The sequence below is a fragment of the Ochotona curzoniae genome, unplaced genomic scaffold (assembly GCF_017591425.1).
Source record: "Ochotona curzoniae isolate NIBS_2020 unplaced genomic scaffold, NIBS_Ocur_1.0 scaffold_461, whole genome shotgun sequence".
NCBI lineage: Eukaryota > Metazoa > Chordata > Mammalia > Lagomorpha > Ochotonidae > Ochotona > Ochotona curzoniae.
In genome coordinates this window covers 2,878,522-2,899,956 of record NW_024467120.1, presented here as the reverse complement: position 1 = coordinate 2,899,956, position 21,435 = coordinate 2,878,522, and the positions used below count along the sequence as shown (strand labels likewise).

The 21,435-nt window shown below is 46.7% G+C and overlaps 1 protein-coding gene across 3 annotated transcripts in view; it reads left to right on the top strand.

Annotated features, from left to right (window-relative positions):
- DTNBP1 (dystrobrevin binding protein 1) overlaps positions 1-21,435 on the top strand; it is a 121,497-nt gene that overhangs the window by 13,753 nt on the left and 86,309 nt on the right. For all 3 annotated transcript variants that reach the window (XM_040967726.1, XM_040967729.1, XM_040967728.1), the window contains 2 exons: positions 5,231-5,291; positions 18,805-18,937. In XM_040967726.1, the coding sequence (XP_040823660.1) occupies positions 5,231-5,291; positions 18,805-18,937 (194 nt within the window). The remainder of the gene's footprint in view (positions 1-5,230; positions 5,292-18,804; positions 18,938-21,435) is intronic.

Genomic DNA, 21,435 nt, shown 5'->3' with positions numbered 1-21,435 from the left:
CCATCCTGTGCTGCTTTCCCAGGGGCGTTCACAGGAAGCTGATCAGAAGTGGAGCAGCCTGCTGCTTCCAATCTAGCTGCCTGCTTATGATGTGGGAGAGCAGCAGAGGATGGCCAGAGGAAACTCCTGGCTCCTGCCTTCAGATCAGCTCAGCTCTGGCCGTTGCTGCCATTTGGGGACTGAATCAGTGAATGGAAGACCTTCTCTATCTTTTCTTCTCTTTTCATAATAATCTGCCTTTCAAATAAAAATAAATTCTTAAAAAAGAAGTGGTGCAGCTGGAACTCAAACTCAAGCACTCATATGGGATACTGGTGCTGCAGGGGGCGCCTTTACTTGATACACCTATATGAGTATATAGAAATTTGTGTTTTATATAGAATGTCTTCAATATAATCACAGTCTGGCATTGGCAGATAGTGGCTTAACCCACTGTGCTACAATGCTGGCCTCAGGTTAGGCTCCTTATTGTTCCATCCAGTCTCCCAGTAACTGTTGAGTGTGTTGCTGCTGCTACTTCTTTTTCCATAAAGCTTTACTTTTTTAAAAATTATTATTTTTATTGGAAAGTTGGATATACAAAGAGAGGAGTAGACACAGAGAGAAATATCTCCCATCAGTTGATTCACTCTCCAAGAGCCCACAATGGCCAGAGCTGAGCCGATTTGAAGCCAGGAACTCAGAACTTCTTCCACGTCTCCCACATGGGTGCAGGGTCCCAAGGCTTTGGGATGTCCTTGACTGCTTTCCCAGGCCACAAGCAGGGAGCTGGATGGGAAGCAGGACCACTGGGACTCGAACCGTTGACCATATGGGATCCTGGCACATTCAAGGTGAGGACTTGAGCTGCAAGGCTACCACACCATGCCGGCCTGGGTATGCTGCTGGTTTACTGATGTTATCAATTTGTTCATGTGTTGTTCATTTAGCTCTTCAAACAACTTAAAAGTCATGTGAATTCACTGTTTGGCCTTTCTTAGGGATGTTCTCCATTGATATTTTGTTTTCCTTTGACAGGGCTAAATTTTTCTGCGGGGGTTTTTTGTTTGTTTCTTTGTTTATTTGTTTCATTCCTTTGTGTTCCTTGTGATGTGTTTTTGAAACCCGGGCACTTGAATTGTGGCAGCACCAGAGAGCCGGCAGGCACCCTCTTCCCACCCGGAGATCGCTGCTTGGTGTTTTGTTTGTCCTTCTGTCTGCTGGCCAGTGCTCAGCCTGAGGGTTTGCCATGTGAGGTCTCTTCTGAGCCTGTGCTTTGGGCTGGGCATGTGTGGTGACTTATAAATGGGGTTTCTTTTGAATGCTGGAGTCCTTATTGCCCGAGCTTCCAGAGTGGTAAAATGGAAAAGTGAGGGCAGACAAAAGTCAGATGCCGGCCTGCCGAGTCCCCTGAGGTTCATGTGCAGCGGGCAGGGCTTATCACTGTGGCTGTGTCTGCCTGCGCCACCTGGTCCCGAGCTGCTGGCAGGAATTACAGCCTGGAGGACCATGCTCTCTCTCCTTACAGAAGACTTAGTTGCTGTCTTGAGGTTCATCTTTACTTTTTTTTAGTAAGGAAGACTGACAGAAGGACGGATGTTCCATCTGCTGGTTCACTCCCCACATGCCTGAAGTGGTTGGGACTCTGTCTGGGTCTCCTGCGTGTTTGGCAGGGACCCAGGTGTTTGGATCATCTGCTGCCTTCCCAGGCACATTGTCAGAGAGCTGGATGGGAAGTGGAACAGGAAGAGCTTGAAGCACACTCCGGCCTTGGCAGGCAGTGATTTAATCCACTATGCCGCAGTGCTGGCTTCAGGCCTGAGTGCTTGCTGATCCGCTCTGTCTCCCACAGAAACTGCTGGGTATGATTCTTCAGGAACAAGTGCACGTAGGTCTCGGGTGGGGGGTGGGCATTGTGCTAAGAGCTGAAAAGAATCACAGTTTACCCTCTGATCTTCCTGTGTAAATGCAAACCTACCATAAACTGCAGTTTGCCAGCACATGGTTACCCAGACAGGGAGATGTTCTTGGTGCTTCTTGCTCTGCCACTTCCCCTCCAGCTCCTAGTCAGGCTTTGCAGGCAGTGTTAGGCATCACAGTCCAGGGATCTCCTGGATTCCTGTGGCACTGATGCTATGTAGTAAGCACTGTTCCTTTGTCCTAGTAAGGAGGTGATCTGTGTAGGTGCTGATCTTCTTGCCTAGGCTAACTCGTGTGTTCTTCCTGGGGTAGCATACATGGGATAGGCTTGGTAATTATTTGAATGAATACATTTTAAAGTCCTTACACTATGTTTGAAGGTGTTTTTAGTTTGAGTACAGGACAGTTGAAGGAGTTTATGTTTACAGTCTTTATCTCAGGTCTTTCATCTGTTGGAAATGATGGCATGGGATGAGTTTCAGGGCCAAGTGAGATGTGTGACATCTGCAATGTGTCCATTAGGGAGCAGTCTACCAGGGTTGTGTTTTTTAAAGTGCTGATTGGCAGCGAAGGGCCACGCAAGGCTGAGCCATGACACCTTTCTGACAAGTTCTTGGCTCCCTGTAATGGAGATTGAAAGGAAGCTGACAGGCAGCCCAGACAAGGCTTACTGGGGTTTATGCTTGGCTCAAGGGAGACAGCACACTGGTTCAGGGTGGGGAGGCCACGAATGTTCCTCAGCTGGGGAGCTGTGCACATGGTGTTTAGGTCTGCACCCGGCCTGCAGTTCTACAGCATACCACACCTGCCTTGCTGCCAGCTTGGTGCTCTGTGTAGGCATTGCAGTTATTTTGCACATGATGCTCAAAATGGTGGTGTCACTCACTGCCACCCCAGGAAGATCACGTGGCAGACACACGAGGCTGTTTGGGCCATTCACACAGGCTGGGGAGGTCCCTAGCAGGGAGTTAGGGGGTCTTTCACTGTTGGAGTCTGGATTCTCTTGCTCCTGACTGGTGTGGAACTGCAGATGGACATGTGTCCAATCGGGAAGAGCTTGCTTTAATCCTGTTTCTGTATTTCTCTGTTCTGTAGCATGGAACTAGAACAGACAAAAATGGATGGGATAATCTCAGTTTAGAAAATGCCAAATGCATGGGAGAATCATTAGTGTGAACTAAGAAGGTAGACGTGGGTGATGTGTAGTGTTAAGGAGGAAAACGGAGAGCGAGAGATGAGAGAAGATGATCTGGAGCTTGGCACAATAGCCTTGTGGCTAAATCTTCACCTTGCATCCGCCCAGGATCCCATATGAGTGCTGGTTCATGTCCTGGCTGCTCTGCTTCCCATCCAGCTCCCTGCTTGTGGCCTGGGAAAGCAGTCGAGGACAGCCCAAACTGGGACCCTGAACTCATGTGGGATACCTGGAGGAGGCTCCTTATTCCTGGCTTGTGATTGATTTAGCTCTGGCTGTTGTGACCACTTGGGGAGCGAACCAGCAGATGGAAGATCTTTGTCTCTACTTTTCTCTGTATATCTGCCTTTCAAATAAAAAATAATAAAGAAAAATAAAAAAAAATATAGCCTTTAAATGGCAAGCAAGAATTAATTTACTCTCTCCCACTGATGGGTTTTTACCCTGAAGCCTGCATTGGAGTTTGCAATCAGCATGTTTGTTTCTGCACTGCACATGGACCACGGGCTCTGTGTTAAGTACCAGCACGATAGCGTAAAGTAGAATTCAGCTCAGCAGTTCTGGTGCCTAAAGGCACCTGGTGTCCATCAAACGCTGGCCGATTTTAACTGTCTGGCACAGCAGAGAAAAATCTTGAGCTTTCTGTCCGTCAGCAGTGACAGTGGTACTGTTTTAATCATGTGACTTTCCTCCTTGGTTTTGTTACTTGTGCGCTCTGGTTCACATTTGAAATTATTGAGGTTGACTTTTAAAATTCAACAGAAAAATTGTGAATTTGTACGTGTCTGTGAAGTATGATAATACAAACTCATAAAGTACATCTGTCTTTAGAAAATTATCAGGTGACTGATCTTGAGATATGATGTGAAGTCAAGTTTTATATCCACAACCGTACTTATTTTCTTCTTAAAAGTGATTTTTGACAGAGGCAGAACCAGCTGTTGGGGGCTTGTTCACGCATCCAGTGCCTGCTGCACTGAGCCTTGGCCCAGTAGGAGCCAGGAGCTAGGGACTCAGTTGGGCTTCTCTCATGTGGATGGCAGGGCTCCAGGTCCTTGAGCTGGCACTGCTGCCTCGCAGGAGGTTGGCACGAGGCTGGACTGGAAGCCAGGCCCTCAGTGTGAGATGGGGCTGCCCCAGCCAGCATCCCAGCCTCTGTCACGCACCCGCCTCCAGCTGTGCTGGTTTTCAACCTTTCACTTGGAAGTAATTTTCAGACGTAGAAAAAAAATGTTGTCAAAGTACACCAAGGAATCCCAGTTTTTCGATGTTAGCTTTTTATGTAATTATAGCAAAGTGATCAAAACAAGGAAGTTAAATACTTTAATCTGTAGGCATTCACATTTTATCACTTGTCCCAATAATATCCCTTTATCTGGACTAAAATCCAGTCGAGGGTCATAAATATTAAGTCACCATTTGTCTCCTTCATTTAATCCAGGACAGTTTCTTTGTGATGACCCTGACACATTTGAAGATGCCCGGCCAGTTTGTTTCAGATGTCCTCAGTTTGACTTGATCTGCTATTTCCTTGGGATTGCGTTCATTAGCGCCTTTCTGGCAAAGCTAGCAGAAAAGCAGTGTGGCGTGCTTCCCGGTGTGATGGCTTCGTTACAGTCTCTGCGGGGGATTTCTCCATGTCAGCACTGTTTCCCGCTTGCTGTGATGGCTGTCCTGTAGGGGATCCTTGGAGACTCCGTAAATGTCCTGATTGTCTTGAGACCTCGCTCACCAGTGCCATCACCATCAGGAGCCTCTCTGGAGCAGTTGTCACCGTGTGGTTACCAAGTGGTGACTTTCTGATTTTATCCTTGCTTTTTATAATTATTAATAGGAGTTCTTCTGAAAGAAGGACTCTCTCTTCTCTGCCCTTAATTTACTTAACTATCTGTTGCGACAGACCTGTGGAGATTGGCTTTATGCTTGAAGTTATAATCTATTACTACCATTACTTATTTTGTTCAGATTGTCAAAAGATTTGCCCCTGGCAAGACCCTGGAAGTTGACTCCTGCTTTTTCCCAGTGTGTCTCCATCATGATCAGAGCTCTTCGTTTCTAGGCCCCAAGGCTCCTTTTCCAGTCATATTTCTTTATAGCATGTTGCTTGCATTTCAGGTTATTTTTTTCATTTCTTAGGTATGAAGACACTTGGGCTGCACTTCACAGAAGAGCCAAGGAATGTGCAAGTGCTGGCGAGGTAAAGAACTGGTTAATCTTAAGAGAAAAGTTCCATTTTCATGTTAAAGGCTAGCTTTTTAAAAAAAACAATTTTTTAAAAAAAATAATGATTACATGGTTGATCAGGGTGGGATGGATCAAAGTTTAGGAAAAATTGGGTGAATTCACTGCTTCCAAATTTGCTAATTTTTAATTGTTTCTGGGAAAGGGGAAAAACAAAGGGGGAAACCACTCATGACTTTCCGCACGTCCCAGTGCCAGGGATGAGGACCCGCCACCTCAACCCAGAGTCTCAGCGTGCACGTATGCCAACGGTTCTGCCCAGGTGATTTGGAGAGTTCTGAAATGCTGCAGATTTCACTATCCGAGGATGATGTCGCCCTCCCAGTGACCGTTGGCTCCATTCACTGAGATTTTTTGCCGTCCTCGTTTGTTTGGGGTAGTTGTCCAGTTAGTTCTGTTCTGCTACGGCACCAAATGTGCTGCCATATTCTCTTTTTACAACAGGGCCTGTGTCCACTACTGCACCTTTTTCATTAAGTAGGGCATGTTTTTGCAAGCAACTTCAAGGACCCAGGCTGGGTGTCCCAAGCATTGCCGGATCCCCCACCTCTGGGGCTCAGGAAACTGACACCCACCAAGTGGGCGGGCCCTGGGACCCAGGCCAGGTGTCCCAAGCCCCTCCAGATCCCTCACCCCTGGGATTCACGAAAGCAACATCCACCTAGAAGGTGGGCCCCAGGATCTAGGCTGTTGACCTACACCCCACCAGTTCCCCTGTTCCCAGGGCTCAGGAACCCATCCCTCACCACCCAGGTGGGCCCCATGACCCGAGCCCTGTCAGATCCCCCACTCCTGGGACTCATGTACCTGGCCCCTGCTGGGCTCATACTGGCATGACTCGCCTCACCTCAGTGTCCACAGTCTTACTGCGCAGCCTGGCCTAGTCTGGTCTGCTCCTGTTCCAGCTCCTCTTGGTGGGTGCTGCAGTCTGATTGCTATCTCAGTCCTAATGTGAACTGGCTGGTGTTGTGGCCCGATCTGGCTCCTCCTGCCCCCTGCCCTGGTTCTCAGATCTGCCAGTGGGTGTTATGTGCTGGGCCAGACTGGTCTGTCCGCAGACCTGACCCACATATATGCCTGCGGGAACTGTAACCTGGCATCTTCTGGGTTGCTCCTTGCCTTGCTTCTTGTGCTCTCCTGCAGGTGCTGCATCCCAATAAAAGAGTTTCCCAAGCTCCTCCATCAAGTTTCCTCTTAATGGCAGTTCTTGCACACACCAGTGGGTCTTGGCCTAGGTTAACTTTTTCCACCTCCTGTCCTGACAAGAACAGTGGCCTTGCTCAACCGGTCATACCCATTCTGGTTCTTGTTGATTGTTGCAGCCCAGCATTACCTGGTCTGCACCCAGACACAGCTTTCACGTTGTTCAGTGGGAGTCAAGACCTAGTCTGACCTACACCCAAACTGATTCTCATGAGTACCATTGAGGGCTGGAGTCAAGCCTAGTATGTCCTTTCACTGTCTCAGGGCACACCCACACCAGTGTAGTCTGTAGTCTGTACAACCATGCCTGCTGCCCTCAATTATACTCTCACTCTCACCAGTGGGAACCCCAACCCAGCTGGGTACCCCCTTAGCTCCCCAGCAAGGCCTGACGCCATCCTCAGTTCCTGGGTGAGCCAGCAGAGATTGCAGTTCCACAGGGATGAGCCCACTTTGCCCCCACAGATTCTGCTGCAAGACCCGCTTCTCTCACTCTTGTTCTCCCCTCCAAGCCACGTTGGTGTTGGTCCCCTACTTACATACACATGTTCTGAACTTACCAATGAAGTCCCTCAGCTACAATTACGAACCTGGGCGTAAAAACCACAGGTCATCCCCACTGCCACCTGTGCAATCCCATCATCCCCCAGTAAATCAGACCCTTTAACCATAAGGGTGTCCTGCCCCCCCCCCCCCCCCGGGCTCAAGGGCCTTCGCCCAGCCCCTTTGGCCCCTGGGCCTCCTGGCTACAGGTACCTCTGTGAGTCAAAAAACCTAACCTCTAGGATGGGGTGGTCCTGGAGGCCTGCCAAGCTTCTCTCCAGGGATCCAATATTAAAGGCTAGATTTTTTAAAATTAAAATAATCACAGTATTAAAATGTTTCTGAAATTGAATTTAGTAGTTGATTTTGAAACTCGGTTCAGTGTTGTCATTTCTCAGCTGGGTGATTTTTTTTTAGGTTTGAGAGTTTATGACTTTCATGCCAAGGACAAGTAAATATATGAGTCCTCTAGGTAGATGATTTGATTTGAATCTGATGACTTTGCAACATCAGTAAAATGCCAAGCATTTTCTACCCACTATTTAAGAATTTCTTATTATTTGGAGAAAAGGTAAACCTTTCCCACTGTACTGAAGCTCTTGCTTGACAAGTAAGAACAAAAGTTTCTGGAGTCACCCTCAACTTTTTTTTTTTAATAAAAAGAAATTAAAATATTAGATGCACTTTAAGCTGTATCAATCAGGTGAAAACACTGCTGTTAACCTCAGATTTGTTTCTAAAAGCATTTCTGTGACTTTAACTTGAACCTCATTAGAAGTGATCTTCTTAACCATTTTTTAATTGCTACATTAAAAAGTTTTGTAGCTATAAAATACTTAAATACTGAATGTATTTTTAAAAATGTTCTTCAAGATACATTAAAGCTCACAGCATTAAGGGTAAACTGAAAGACCAAAAGCAGAAAAATAAAATAAAAGGAGAACAAGGAACTGAAATTAAAGTTGGTTAAAAAAGCAAAATAGAGCATGGCACTAGGCTTAAAATACCCAAGCAGGAGCTTTGGAGTGTTGTGGAGCTGGGAGACTGTGGGGAATTGCATCTGAGGTCTTCGCATGAATCTACTGTTCCTTTGGAGTATCTGTACCTCTTAGTGAGAAGTTAGGGTAGAAAAAAGAAATGTACCTGTTGGCAAAGAAAGAGTCAACAGGGAATTCTGCCTATTTTCATAATAATTTAGTGTAGCCTTCTTGATTTATTGCATGGTCTTGGTCTGAATGTGTGTGGTAATCTAAGTTAGACTTCCTGAATGACCAAGGAACCCTTAAAATAAGAAATGAAAGTCTTTGACACCCAACAGAAACAAGCTAAGTTCTGCATGGATGAAACTGACTAAACCTAGGCCTCTTAGCACCCCATAGATTTATTCAGATTCTCCTGCTCCAACATATTAAGGAAATAAATAACCAGAAAGTGTTAGGAGTCATCAGAACTAAAAAGTAATAAGCTTTAGACCTGTGAATGGCCTTCGATATATTGCATTATATCCTATCCTATGCAGTATATAGGAAGTTTTTGGAGAAAATACAGATTTAGAAATGAATGGGAAATAAAACACAATCAAATATTATTTTAAAGGGACTGAGATTAAAAGCTAAGTGATATGCTTAACAGAAATAGATGCAGTCAAAGAAAGAATTTGTGTAGTAGAAGAGAAAATCGAAGAAATTTCCTAGAAAGGGTCTGTGGGTTATAATGGAAAGCACGAACAAACATATGGAGAACAAGGAATAATTGTTTAATGTCTTCATAGTTTGTACCTGCTGAAATGACAATTATTGGAGCATCATAAAATTATAGTTCATATGAGTCAGCCCAAAATATCTAGTAGACATTCCAGAAGGGATGAAGGATGGCCAGAGATAAATGGCTGAGCGTTTTCTGTGAATGAGATGTGTGAATCCTTAGATTTGGAGCGTAGAGGCAAGCAGGCTAAGTAGTTATATGCACTGTGACACCTCGTAGTGAAACTGCAGAATGCTAAGGCAAGAAGAATCTTACGACAACTGTAAAGACAGGTTCGTTTATAAATTAATGAGTTGTACAACTGACTTCTCAACCATTAAAGAATAGGGGCAAAAGTAATACATTTTCCAGTCAAAACAGATTTTTCTCACCCAGGGTTTTATCAAGGGGACTTCTAAAGAATGTATTTTAGGGGAAAAATGATTTTTGGTGGATAAGGAAGGAATTCAGAATAAGAAGAATTCAGAACTGAGAAAATCATAAATGTAAGTAGACTTAAACAGTGGCCCCCTCATGTATCAACAGTCTAATTCATGAGACCAAAAATAATGGAATAATAATAACAAAACATTAGCTAGCAGATAGGTTACCTGAATTTGCTTTGTGTTCTTTGGGAGACAGTGCAGTTGCCGATTATGCTGACAACTAAGTATGGAGAGCAGGATTGCAAGTCTAACGACTGAAGAGTAGAAATAGTACTTGTCTTCCTGATTTCTGTCTCTCCCTCTCATTTAAATAAGTAGTATTTTAAAAAACGGTATTATTTGTCTTCCAAGCCAATAGGAAAACAAACAAGCATAGAAAAATGAGAAAATTTGGGGCCGACAGCATTATGTAACAAGTTAAGCCTCCCTGCAGCACTGGCATGCCATATGAGCACTGGCTTGAGTCCTGGCCGTTCCGCTTCCAGTCCAGCTCTCTGTTAGTGGTCTAGGAAAGCTGAAGATGGGGCAGGCAGGTCCGTAGGCACCTGCACCCATGTGGCAGACTTTGAAAAAGCTTTGGACCAGCTCAGCTCCAGCCGTTGTGGCCATTTGAGGACTGAACCAGTGGATGGAAGATCTCTGCGTGTTCATTTTTTCCTGTAACTTTGCCTTTCAAATGAAAAGAAATACACTTATAACTTAAAAAAAAATCGAATTTACCTGTTTGACAGGAACCCTAGGGGGAAAGCATGGCAAGCAGAAGAAGCACTAAGATAGTAAGTCTGAGTAATCAGCAGTCACAATGGCTAGAAAATGAATCTTGTTTATTGAGATTTAGAAAAATTTAACATGGAAAAACGATATAGTCTTTAGCTTTTGCAGAGACGTATAGACTTTTGGGACACAGAAATTTTAAATTTAGTTGGAATGCAAAAGGCAGACTAGATGAGTACTGTTTGGAAGGATACTGGAAATTGTGTTAATCTCAATGAGAGCAGACTTAAAGTGAGGAAGCAGAGGGTCTCTGTGTGTTAAGATTCATTTCCCAAAGGGGAAGCCTAGTTTAAATTGGTGTAGACCTAAGCAAGCTCTCTATAAGTCTGCAGTCAGTGATAGAATTTTGTTACCTTCCTCTTCGGAGTATAGGAAGACAAACGTGGAAGTGTAAATAAGGTGAAATGACTAACACATTTAACAGTTTTGATCTGCTGGACAAGTGAATATTGAAGACAATTTAAAAAATTTTTTAAATTTAATATATTTTTTTAAAGATTTATTTTTATTATTTTTTTTTATTGGAAAGGCAGATATGCAGAGAGAAAAGGCAGAGAGGAAGATCTTCCGTCTGATGATTCACTCCCCAAGTGAGCGCAACGGCCGATGCTATGCCGATCCAAAGCCAGGAGCCTCTTCCGGGTCTCCCACGCGGGTGCAGGGTCCCAAAGCCTTGGGCCGTCCTCGACTGCTTTCCCGGGCCACAGGCAGGGAACTGGAAGGGAAGCGGGGCTGCCGGGATTAGAACCGGCGGCCCATATGGGATCTCGGGCTTGCAAGGCGAGGACCTTAACCACTTGCGCCACCACGCCGGGCCCTAATATTGTTTACATAGTTGAGAAGGATGCACTCCCATGAGGGTCTCCGATTAGTGCCTGGGGGAGGGTTGAGGTATAGGGAAAGGTGCGTATTTTTTTCTCCTGTATCCACAGAGTGGGATAAGGGGTGCGGGCCACTCCTTGACGTCACACTACATTGGCACCTGGGTTGGGGTGTAGTTATTTGATCACGCCTTAGAGACCCTAATGTGGAGAAGAGTGTTCAAGGTGTTACTTGAGTGGTTTTGATAGTTCGGAGAATCAGCTTTGTTGCACCAGGGTTAAGAAAATGTTTCCTGGGTCTCTTGGCTGACCAAGTTCACATTAGTGCCCAGGAACATGGGGCAAAACTAGTCCAAGTTGTTCTGCTTTCTGTCCTCTGACGAGACAGTTGATGTTCCCTGCTGGCCTAGATGAGCTGGCTGTCATGTTCCCTGTGTGCGGCTGGCATGCTGGGCACCATACAGGCATCAGCAACCAGGGAGGCCTAGTCCCAATGCATGCACTCTAAGTCTGTACCATCTATATCGTGATTTTAAGTCAAGTCATCTGGTTGGGGAGTCTCCCAAAGAAACTTCACCTAGGGTGACCTCAGACTTGACTCTTCTACACCTTGGCCACTGTAGGGTCAAGTTCAGCCATCACCCAATACCAGCCAGAACACATAAGAGTGAATGCAGCTCCTGGTCAGTTCCGCCACAGCCCCATCACTCAGGAGAACTAATGGGTGCTGCAGCTTAGTCCAGCCATGCCTGCCGCAGGCCCAGTCTTCATGCATACCGGTGGAATGCAGCCTAGTCGGAGAGATCTCCAGTAACCACCCCCAGCTGGCTCATTCCCAGCCCTGGTTTTCATGTGTGCTGGCATGTACTTTGGCCTAGCTGGGTCTGTTCTGCATCCAGTCCAGCTCTCATGCACACCCATGAGTGCTGTAGCTTAACTTAGCTTGGTCTGCCCCCAGACCTGAACCACACATATGCCAGTGGGTGCTGCTGCCTTGACCAGCCTAACCCAGCCCCATCCCTCTCTTTCAGCTCACCAGCAGGAGCTGCAGCCCAGCAGGGGAGTGCCCACACTTTCCCTGTCAGGCCCACTCCCAGCCCTGGATGTTGCACCTACCAGGGACTACTGTGGTCCAGCCTGACATGACTTGCAACCAGTCCTGGCATTTACCAGCCTGGCTGGTCTGCATCCATTCTCGTTCTTGTAAGCACCAGCAGGTGCGACATCCTAGCCCAGCTTGGTCTACCCCCAGTCCCAACTCTCATACTTGGTACGCAGCAGCCCACAAAGGGAGTCCCTGAAGTTCCCCTGCTAGGCCCAGTCCCAGTCCCAGGTCTTGTGTGTGCCAGCAGGTGCTGCAGCCCAGTCTAAGATGGTCTACCTTCAGTCTCAGCCAGCTGCTTATGTGAGCTGGCAGGTGCCACGGCCTAGCCTGTCCTGACCACACAAGTGCCAGTGGGTGCTGGGACTAGTCCAGTCTGACCCACATGCATTCCGACAGGTACAACAGCTTTGCCCAGCCTAGTCTGCCCCCAGCTCTGGCTCGGACACTCACCAGTGGGAGTTGCAGCCCAGCAGGGGAGTCCCCAGAGCTCCCCTGCCATGCCTATTCCCAGCCCTGGATCTTACACGTGCTGGTGAGTGCTTCGACCCAACCTGGCATGGCCCACTCATACAGCTCAGCCCAGCAGGGCATGCCCCCCCATCCCCCACTGTCCTATTTCTCATGCATGCCAGCAGGTGTTGTGTCCTGGCCCAGCCCAGCCCAGCCGACCCCCAGACCTTGTCCACACAAATGCTGAGGAGTGCCGCAGCCCTATTTGACCTGGCCTGGGATGCCCCTACCTCCAGCTATTGTCAGGAACTGTGACCTAGCAAGGGGTGTTCCCCAAGTTCCCCAGCAGGTTTGCTCCCAGTCCTGGATCCCACATGTGCCACAGGTGCTGTGGCCCTGACCTAGCTTGGCCTCGCCAGGCCTCCTCCCAGCTCCAGCTCCTGCATGTGTCAGGCGGCTTCCTGTCAGGTGAGTTCTGTGGCTCAGCCTGCCTTGACCTGTCACCATTTGCAGCTCTGTGCATAAACCAGCAAAACTACAGTCCCACAGAAGCAAACACACAAGTCCCCTAGAGAATCTGCCCCCAGATCTAGATCTCACATTCTGGTGGGTGCTGTGGCTCAGCCTGATGTGGCCTATCCCTTGTTCTGACATTTGAGGGCGGGCACTGTGGCCTAGCCAGGCATGTCCCCCAGGCCCAGCTGAGTGCTGGTGGGTAGTGGTGATGCTGTTTATCCCAGGCCCTGTCTCCTGTGTGTGTGCCGTGTCTTGACCCAGACATGCCCTCTGGTTCCCCCCTCTAAACCACTCCATCTCAACTCCTTCACCTGCCTTTGATTGGTCTGATCTGTAGAAGACCCCCAGTGGTCATTCCTTCCCTGTCAACATGCCCTCAACTGCTCCCACTCCAGTATGTCTCCAGACCCCATTCCTTAGAAGGATCTTCAGTCTGCTGGTTCTCTCCCCAAGTGGCCACAGTGGCCAGAGCTAAGCTGATCTGAAGCCAGGAGCCAGAAGCTTCCTTTTGGTTTCCCATGTAGATGCAGGGTCCCAAGGCTCTGGGCCATATTTAGCTGCTTTTTCAGACCACAAGCAGGGAGCTGGAAGGGAAGTGGAACAGCCAGGACACAAACTGGTGCCCATATGAAATTCCAGTGCATGCAAGGTGAGGACTTTGACCACTAGGCTACTGTACAGGACCCCCATGTATCTTTAAAAAAAGAAAAATGGAATAGAATAGGCAATTCTGCTGGCAGACTGGTATACTTAGCACAAATTAGGTGTTAACCAGGCCATGGCTGTTTTCCCCCAGCAGCGTAACACTTGCATAGGTACAAGGCAGCTTGGGCGGTTGTCTGTAGCTGGGGCGGATTTTTTTTTTTTAAGGGTGTGACTGTGTATTGGACCACAAAGCAAATCTCAGCAGCTTAATAAAGATGAAGTCCTGTGGGATATTCTTTAATCCCAGTATGAATAAAGCTGAAAGTCGATACAGGAAGATATTTGTTTTTTTGGAAAGATTTATTTGAAAGGCAGAGTTACAGAGAGGGGTGGGCGGAGAGACTTCTGTCTGCTGGTAACTCCCCAAATGGCTGCAGTAGTCAGCGCTTCTCTGCTCTGAAGCCAGGAGCTACTCTGGGTCTTCCTCTTGGGTCCAAGGATTCGGGCCATCCTCTGCTGCCTGCCTGGCCCTGTGACCAGGCTGCTGGGTTGGAAATGGAGTGCTTGGGACTCCAGCTGAGCCCATGTGGGTGTGGCAGATTCATTCACTGTGGCACAGCATCAGCCCCAAAGATAATTTTTTTTTAGGATTTATTTGTGTATTTCTTTATTTTAAAGATGGAAAGACATAGAGACTTGTTACCTCTGGTTTACTCCCCAGTTGCCTGCAGTGGCTGGAGCTGGAAGCTGGGAAATTTGTAAAGGTCTCCCACATGCATGGATGGATGGAATCCAACTACTTGCGCTAGCGCTGTTACCTCCCAGGGCGTCATTCCTGTTAGCAGGAAGCTGGAATTGGGAGTAGCATCAGTACTCCAACCCAGACACTCCAATATGGCCTGCGGGCTTCCTAAAAAGGTGTTTTACCTGCTGGAGCATGTGTGGTCCCCGAAATCTTTAATATATATCCTAATATGTGCATTGTTAAACATCCCATGTTTGTTTTTAAAGATTTATTTATTTGTTGACTTGAAAGAGTGACAGAGAGGAAGAAAAGTAGAGGTCTTCCACACATCGTCTCGCTCCCCAAAGGTCCGTAACATAAGATCTGGGGTAGGCAGGAGCCAGGAGCCAGGAACTCCAGCCTGGTCTCCCACATGTCAGGAATTCAAGTACTTGGGCTGTTCTGAAGCTAGCCAGGACTTGAACCATTGCTCCCGTATGGAACGTGGCATCTTATTGGCTTAGCCCCTCTGTGTGACAATGTCAGTCCTTCATGGGTTTATTTTGTTAGACCTGCTTTTAACCAAACAACATCAGCTTCCAGAGGCCAGTACTGAGAATTCAGCATTGTTTAACAGGACGGTTTATTCTCGTCTGCTTTGAAGCTACAGACTATGCAGTCGTAAAGATCAGAGAAGTAGTTTGTAAAGCAGACAGCTGTGGTTGCTGTTGACTCTGTTGTCCAGTCTTTTCCTAAGCCATTACTCACCAACTCTTCACCCCCTTAGCAAGGATAAGAAACAGGTGAATAAATAACAGCCAGTGAGCAGGGGGTTGGCTTTCTCTACAGGGCAGTTCTCTGAAGTTAGACTTGCACGTCTTGTTATTCTAAGAGCTCCAGTGTTGCTGAGGAGTTGGCTGTGTAAGCCAGCTGAGCTGGACTGCTTCAGTCTGCCTTGTGCCAATGATTTCCTCTGCCCACGATGGACAGTGGACTGAGCTGTGTGTTAGAAAGACCAGCTTTACCACTACTTCACCTCGGGCGAGCAATAGTGTCTCTCAGCTTTATCAGCTACTCGTGGCTGAAACACCACTCACTGCTTATTCCACAAAGTTGTTTGCAGATGTAATGAAATGCTGTATTCTCCCGAACTCTCAGCGATTTGGTTTTAAACAAAGTGAGTCCCTGTTCGTGTACATTGTAAATCAGTGGTGTCTCTCCTTTCCTCTCTTCTCCTCACGTGAGTGTTCGTCTGAATGAACTTGGTCTGGATTTATCTTCTCCCAAAACCTGATTCTCAGCTGTTGAACCTGGATTTATGCAGTTCTTTATTTAGAGGTGGGAGAGTTGAACTTACAGAGATAGTTTGAGTATTTTTTTTTTAAAGATTTATTCATTTATACTCAGAAGTGAAAGTTGTAGAAAGAATGGGAGAGATGGAGTTCTTCCATCTGCTGGTTCACTTCCCTCATGGCCACGATGAACAGAGTTGGGCCAGTCAGAAGCCAGGAGCCAGGAACTGCCTTTGCATCTCTCATGTGCTTGCAGGAGCCCAAGGCCCTGGGCCATACTCTTCTGCTTTCTTAGGCTACCAGCAGGGAACTGGATCAAAAGTGTGGCAGCTGGGACTTGAACCTGTGTCCGTATGGGATGCCAACACTGCAGGCAGAGGACCAGTGCGTTCTTTCACTGGCCAGCATCAACTAAAGCTACTAGGCAACATCGCAGTTTCTCAGAGTCCTTCCTTTGTTTTCCTGTCACATTCGTCTCGCATGGTCCCTCATCTAGGGCATGAGTTGACTTCTCACAGTCCTTGGGATTGAATCCAGGTCTGTGTGGGCAGTGAGAAAGTGACTCAACTTCTCTACATTTTTTTTTCACCTTTAAAATGAAGGTGATAATATTGTTTATCTCTAGGAGTACTTTGTGGTTTAAATGAGATTTTATATATATATAAATCTGTGTAGCCAGAATAGCTCAATTGGGAGAGTGTTAGACTGAAGAAGATTTTATATAGATCAGTGTAACAGGGTCTGGCACCTAGAAAGTGTTCATAATGTTTTAGTGTTCTTGTAGCGTTACTGAGGATGACTTCTGAGAATTCTCCATTCTTCTAAATTAAAATGGTGGGCCAGAGGTTTGGCACGGTGGTTCCGATGCTGCTTGGGGTTGCCAGATCTCATGTTGGGAATGTCAGGTCCCAACTCTGCTGCTGACCCATCTTCCTGCTGGTGTACATCCCGGGAGGCAGCGGGTGATGGCCAAGTACGTGGGTGCCCCCTGCCCTTGTGGGAAGCCTGGACGGACTTCCCGACCCCTGGGCTGTAGTCTGGCCTAGCCCTGACTCCTGCTAGGTACTTGGGGAGGAGCGAGCCAGTGGTTAAAATATACCCCTCTTTGTTTCTCTCTTTGCCTTTCAAGTAAATAAAATAAATACTGTGTGAAAAATAAAATAATATTCTAGTGTTTTTTGATATATTCTTTCTATATGTTTATATATACATATAGAATGTATTTTTTGTTTTATAGATGCAACTGTGGTTTTTAATATTTATGTTCCAGTTTACCTTTCAGTAAGAGGTGGTTAATACCTAAAAATGATTTATTCTGGAGTTTAAAAATTAGTAGATTAATTAACTAGGGAGAAGTTCAAATAGACTTTTTAAAAACATACTCCATGAACCAAGCAAGAGGTATTATTTACTCTCAAGATAACATTGTGCTATAGGAAAGAGTTTGATTCTGTTTCAGAGCTTAAAATGTGAAGCCACGGGGATTTGTAAGAAATGCTAGGAAAAGAGGGCAGGACTTTGCTTTCCTTTGCTTTCCTTCCCACGGCATCTTTGGTGCCTGACACAGCGTGGAGTACATAGCGTTCCACTGTCCATCACAGCTGGATTTGATGGGTGCAGATCCTGCCTTCAGACGTCACCGTCCCTGTGGCCTCACAGCATTGTGGTGTTAGCATCGTGCAGTATTCTGAAGCTACATTTCAGATCTGTATAAGGACCTGTTGGTAGCAGGCATTTTTAAGTGTACACAGTGAATGGGGTTGAGGCTGAAGGTGAGCGAAGTTCGCTCCGATAGAGTCTGAACAGCAATAGGGAGGTGGATGTGTTACGGCTGAGGCGTGGAGCCAGAACAGTCTAGCACCGTATTCAAATGATTTTCCTTCTTGCTTTGATGTCTTCCTTCTTCCAAAGCTCTTTGTTACATTAGTGAGATTTAGTGAAAATCGGTTGAATTCAGATTTTAACTCTTGAAGAATTTTTATCTAGGGATGATGTCTGCTTTTTTTTTTTTAAGGTATTTTTCATTTTTATTGTAAAGTCAGATTTACACAGTGAAGGAGAGACAAAGATCTTCCGTGGCTGGTTCACTCCCCAAGCGGCCACAGTGGCCTGGGCTGAGCTGATTTGAGGCCAGGAGCCTTCTTCCTGGTCTTCCACATGGGCAGAGTCTCAGAGCTTTGGGCCGTCCTCAACTGCTTTCCCAGGCCACAAAGCAGGTAGCTGTATGGGAAGTGGAGCAGCCGGGACGCAAACTGGCACCCACATGGGATCCTGATGCATGCAAGGCGAGGATTTAACCATCAGGCTACCGTGCTGGGCCCTGTCTGCTTTTTCAATTACACACTTTTCCCATTGAGCTCAGTGGTTTCAAGTCCAAAGCACTGATGCATTTTGTTATATAATGCATTTTGCAGCCTTTATTCTATCATGTTTTTCACAATTCTTGCTTTCCATGGCTGATGTTTTCAAAAGATGACCTCTTCTTGCTCCTCGTGAATATTATTGTAGATCCTCTTCCCAACCACGTTAGGGCCAAAAAACACAATTGTCTATGAGAAACTGATGTGTCACTTTCCCTGCAATACTGAGGGAGGGTGGTGAGGATGACTGCAGGCTGGTCTGGTCTTCCGCAGCCCTGCTTCTAGGGCTCCTGCACGCCCAGGCTCCTTTTTCTAGAACATTTTTTCTAGATTGTTACTGCAGTAATGCTTTCCTATGCTCTGATGAGCACCGGTTACCTTCCTTAGTTAGGAAATGTCCCCATGTAAGTGTGAACTGACTCAGTATATTCAAACTGCCTTGGGGAAATTTCAGAAGAGTTCTTTTGGAAAACACATGATCACCTTTGGCTTATGTTTGAGATTTGTTTTCGTTTTGATTGTTAGTGGTAGCTTTTTTTTTTTTTTACACCCCCCCTCCCTCGCCCAGATTTGGATTTTCAAATACATGGTTTCCTTAAAAACAGAGAATATTTAGAAGTGACTTCTAAGATCATTTGTGAACTTTTCCCTGGATTGGGATGCACTGATACAAGCAGTCATTTGGAGATCCCTGAACTGAATATGAATTCAGTTCTCCTCTAAAGAAGGAAACAGCTTCCTTGTCCTTGGAAAGCACCGTCCTCCCTGCGCAGGAAGGCCTGCCCTGGTGCTGCACGCTGAGGTCGGGGGGCCTGGCCTCACTGTGTGCTCCCCCCTTGTGTTACAGCTGGTGGACAGCGAGGTGGTCATGCTCTCGGCTCACTGGGAGAAGAAGAGGACGAGCCTGGTGGAGCTGCAGGAGCAGCTGCAGCAGCTCCCCGGCCTGCTAGCCGACCTGGAGTCCGTGATGGCCAGTCTCTGTAAGTTGGGTGTCCGTGGCTGAACACTGCCCTCGGGGAAGAAAGCGATCTGGACAGGAATGCGTGCAATTTCAGAATTTCCTGAAGTTATCAACAAGATTTTTGAGAAATAGTTTGCTGTAGTCCATTTAACCAAGGGTTAGATAGAAATTATTTAAATACAGAAACGGTTCCTGAAATGTTTCTTTTTTCAGTCATAGTTGAATTCCAGAAGCATAATCTGGGGTTTTATCCTTAAAGCGACTTGGGACTATCTCTGTGCTGCTAGGTCACTTTGTGTAACAGTAGATGCGTAGGTGCAGGCGTTATGTGCAGTGGGTAAGACATCCGCCTCCCGCAGCGCAGTGTCAGGGTCAGTCCCTGGCTCCAGGCTCCGGGACACGGAAGTAATGGCTCAAGTGACAGAGCTCAGCCACTCTCACGGGCGGCCCCCCAGCTCTGCCTCGGCCAGCTCCCGCAGGATGGGACCCAGCACGTGGGAACATTGTCAGTCTCGCTCTCAAATGAACATGTGAAAGTTAAAAAAAAGAAAAAAGAAAGAATTAGGGTGGCTTTGTCCATCTCCAGGGGGCTACTCCAGAAGCTGCTGCTTTTAAAACTTAGAGCTGGTCAGGCTTGATGTCTCGACGTTTTGGTTTTCTCTTCCTTTCTTTAAACTAATGAGCAAAGGAATTAGAGGAGAGTCCTTGTTTGGCTAAATTCATACTTTGTAGAAATTTATTTATGTAGTTTTCATTTGGAGGAATTATGTTGGCATTCTTTTTTTTCTTGGGTTAGTATTCAGAAATTATTACATCTGACAGTCTTACATCTGAGGATAATACTTGTCGTTGTCAAGACACGAAACTATAATTTAGTTTAATTATCGTAATAAGCTTTATTTCTGATTCTGGAATCAGGCAACACTTCATCTTATAAATAGAATATATGGGCTGTGTTGTGGCATAGCGGGTAAAGTTGCTGCCTGCAATTCCACCATCCCACGTGGGAGCCAATTCATGTCCTGGCTGCTCTACTTCTGAGCCAGCTCCTTGCTAATGGCCTGGGGAGAGTGTGTTCAAGTGTGTTTTTGTTTGTTTGCTTGTTTTAAGATTTAAGGAAGAGATTTTCCATCTGCCAGTTCACTCTCCAAATGGCTGCCAAGGCCAGAGCTGGGACAGTCAGGAGCTTCTCCCAGATCTACTGAGGATTTGAACCATCCTCTGCTGTTTTCCCAAGGCCGTTAGCAGGGAGCTGGACGTGGAGCAGCTAGGGCATAAACTGGCACCTATATGGGATGCTGGCATTACAGGCAGAGGACTAGTTGCTAGGACCATGTGTTTGGGGGAGTCCTGAAAGAAGCTCCTAGCACCTAGCTTTGGCATGTCCTAGCCCCAGCCACTGCAGCCATCAACAGAGGGAGCCAGTGGATGCCAGATATCCCGTCTCTCTTTCTTTGTAACTGCTTTTCAAATAAACAATTTTTTTTTTTTAATGACCAACTCTGCTGTTTTTGCTTCCTTCAGCTTTTCTTCACTATACAGTCTATGTATTTATTTGAATGTCAGAGTTGCGGAGAAAGAGCTTATATCCACCGGAAGCCTCCTCCAGGCTGCCACGTGGGCAACAGCACACAGGCCATTTTCCGCTGCCTTCCTGGGCTGCTGACAGGGAGCTGGGTTAGAAGTGGAGCAGCTAGGTCACCAAATGGTGCCCATAATGGTTGCTGGCATTGAAGATGAGAGCTTTCCCTGCCACTCCAAAACATCAGCCCACAGTTGGTATTCTTGAAAGCTGAGACGAGACAGAACAGCAGGACAAGAACCGATGGGGCCATGTCAGTGAAGATGAAGGCAGGCGGGCCCGGCTTGGAGGCGCAAGTGGTTAAGGTCCTCGCCCTGCACGCCCGGGATCCCATATGGGCGCCAGTTCTATCCCGGCAGCCCTGCTTCCCTTCCAGCTCCCTGCCTGTGGCCCGGGAAAGCAGTCAAGGACGGCCCAAAGCTTTGGGACCCTGCACCTGCGTGGGAGACCCGAAAGAGGCTCCTGGCTTCGGATCGGCATAGCATTGGCCGTTGCGCTCACTTGGGGAGTGAATCATCGGACGGAAGATCTTCCTCTCTGTCTCTCCTCTCTGCATATCTGCCTTTCCAATAAAAAAATAATAAAAATAAATCTTTAAAAAAAAAAAGATGAAGGCAGGGGAAGTTCCGTGACCAGGGTGGTAGTTATAGCCTGTCTGGGAAATGTGGCTGTTATTCCTCTAATCCAGACTTCTTGGAGAGACCGACAGTAGCTTGAAAGGGAAGTTTCGGCTTAAGGAAGGGAGCTTTATCACAAGTGATTCTATTTTGATTTTTAACCCGATCCGTTGATAGCCTTGTGTGAAAAGTTAGTCCAAAATGGTGACCTCCTTTGATTTTTTTTTAAAATTGAATGGTGTTTCCTAAGCAAACTTAACATCTCACTGAAGCAGCAGCTAGAGTTCTCAGAGCTGATGACATGATCTGGTGAGGACA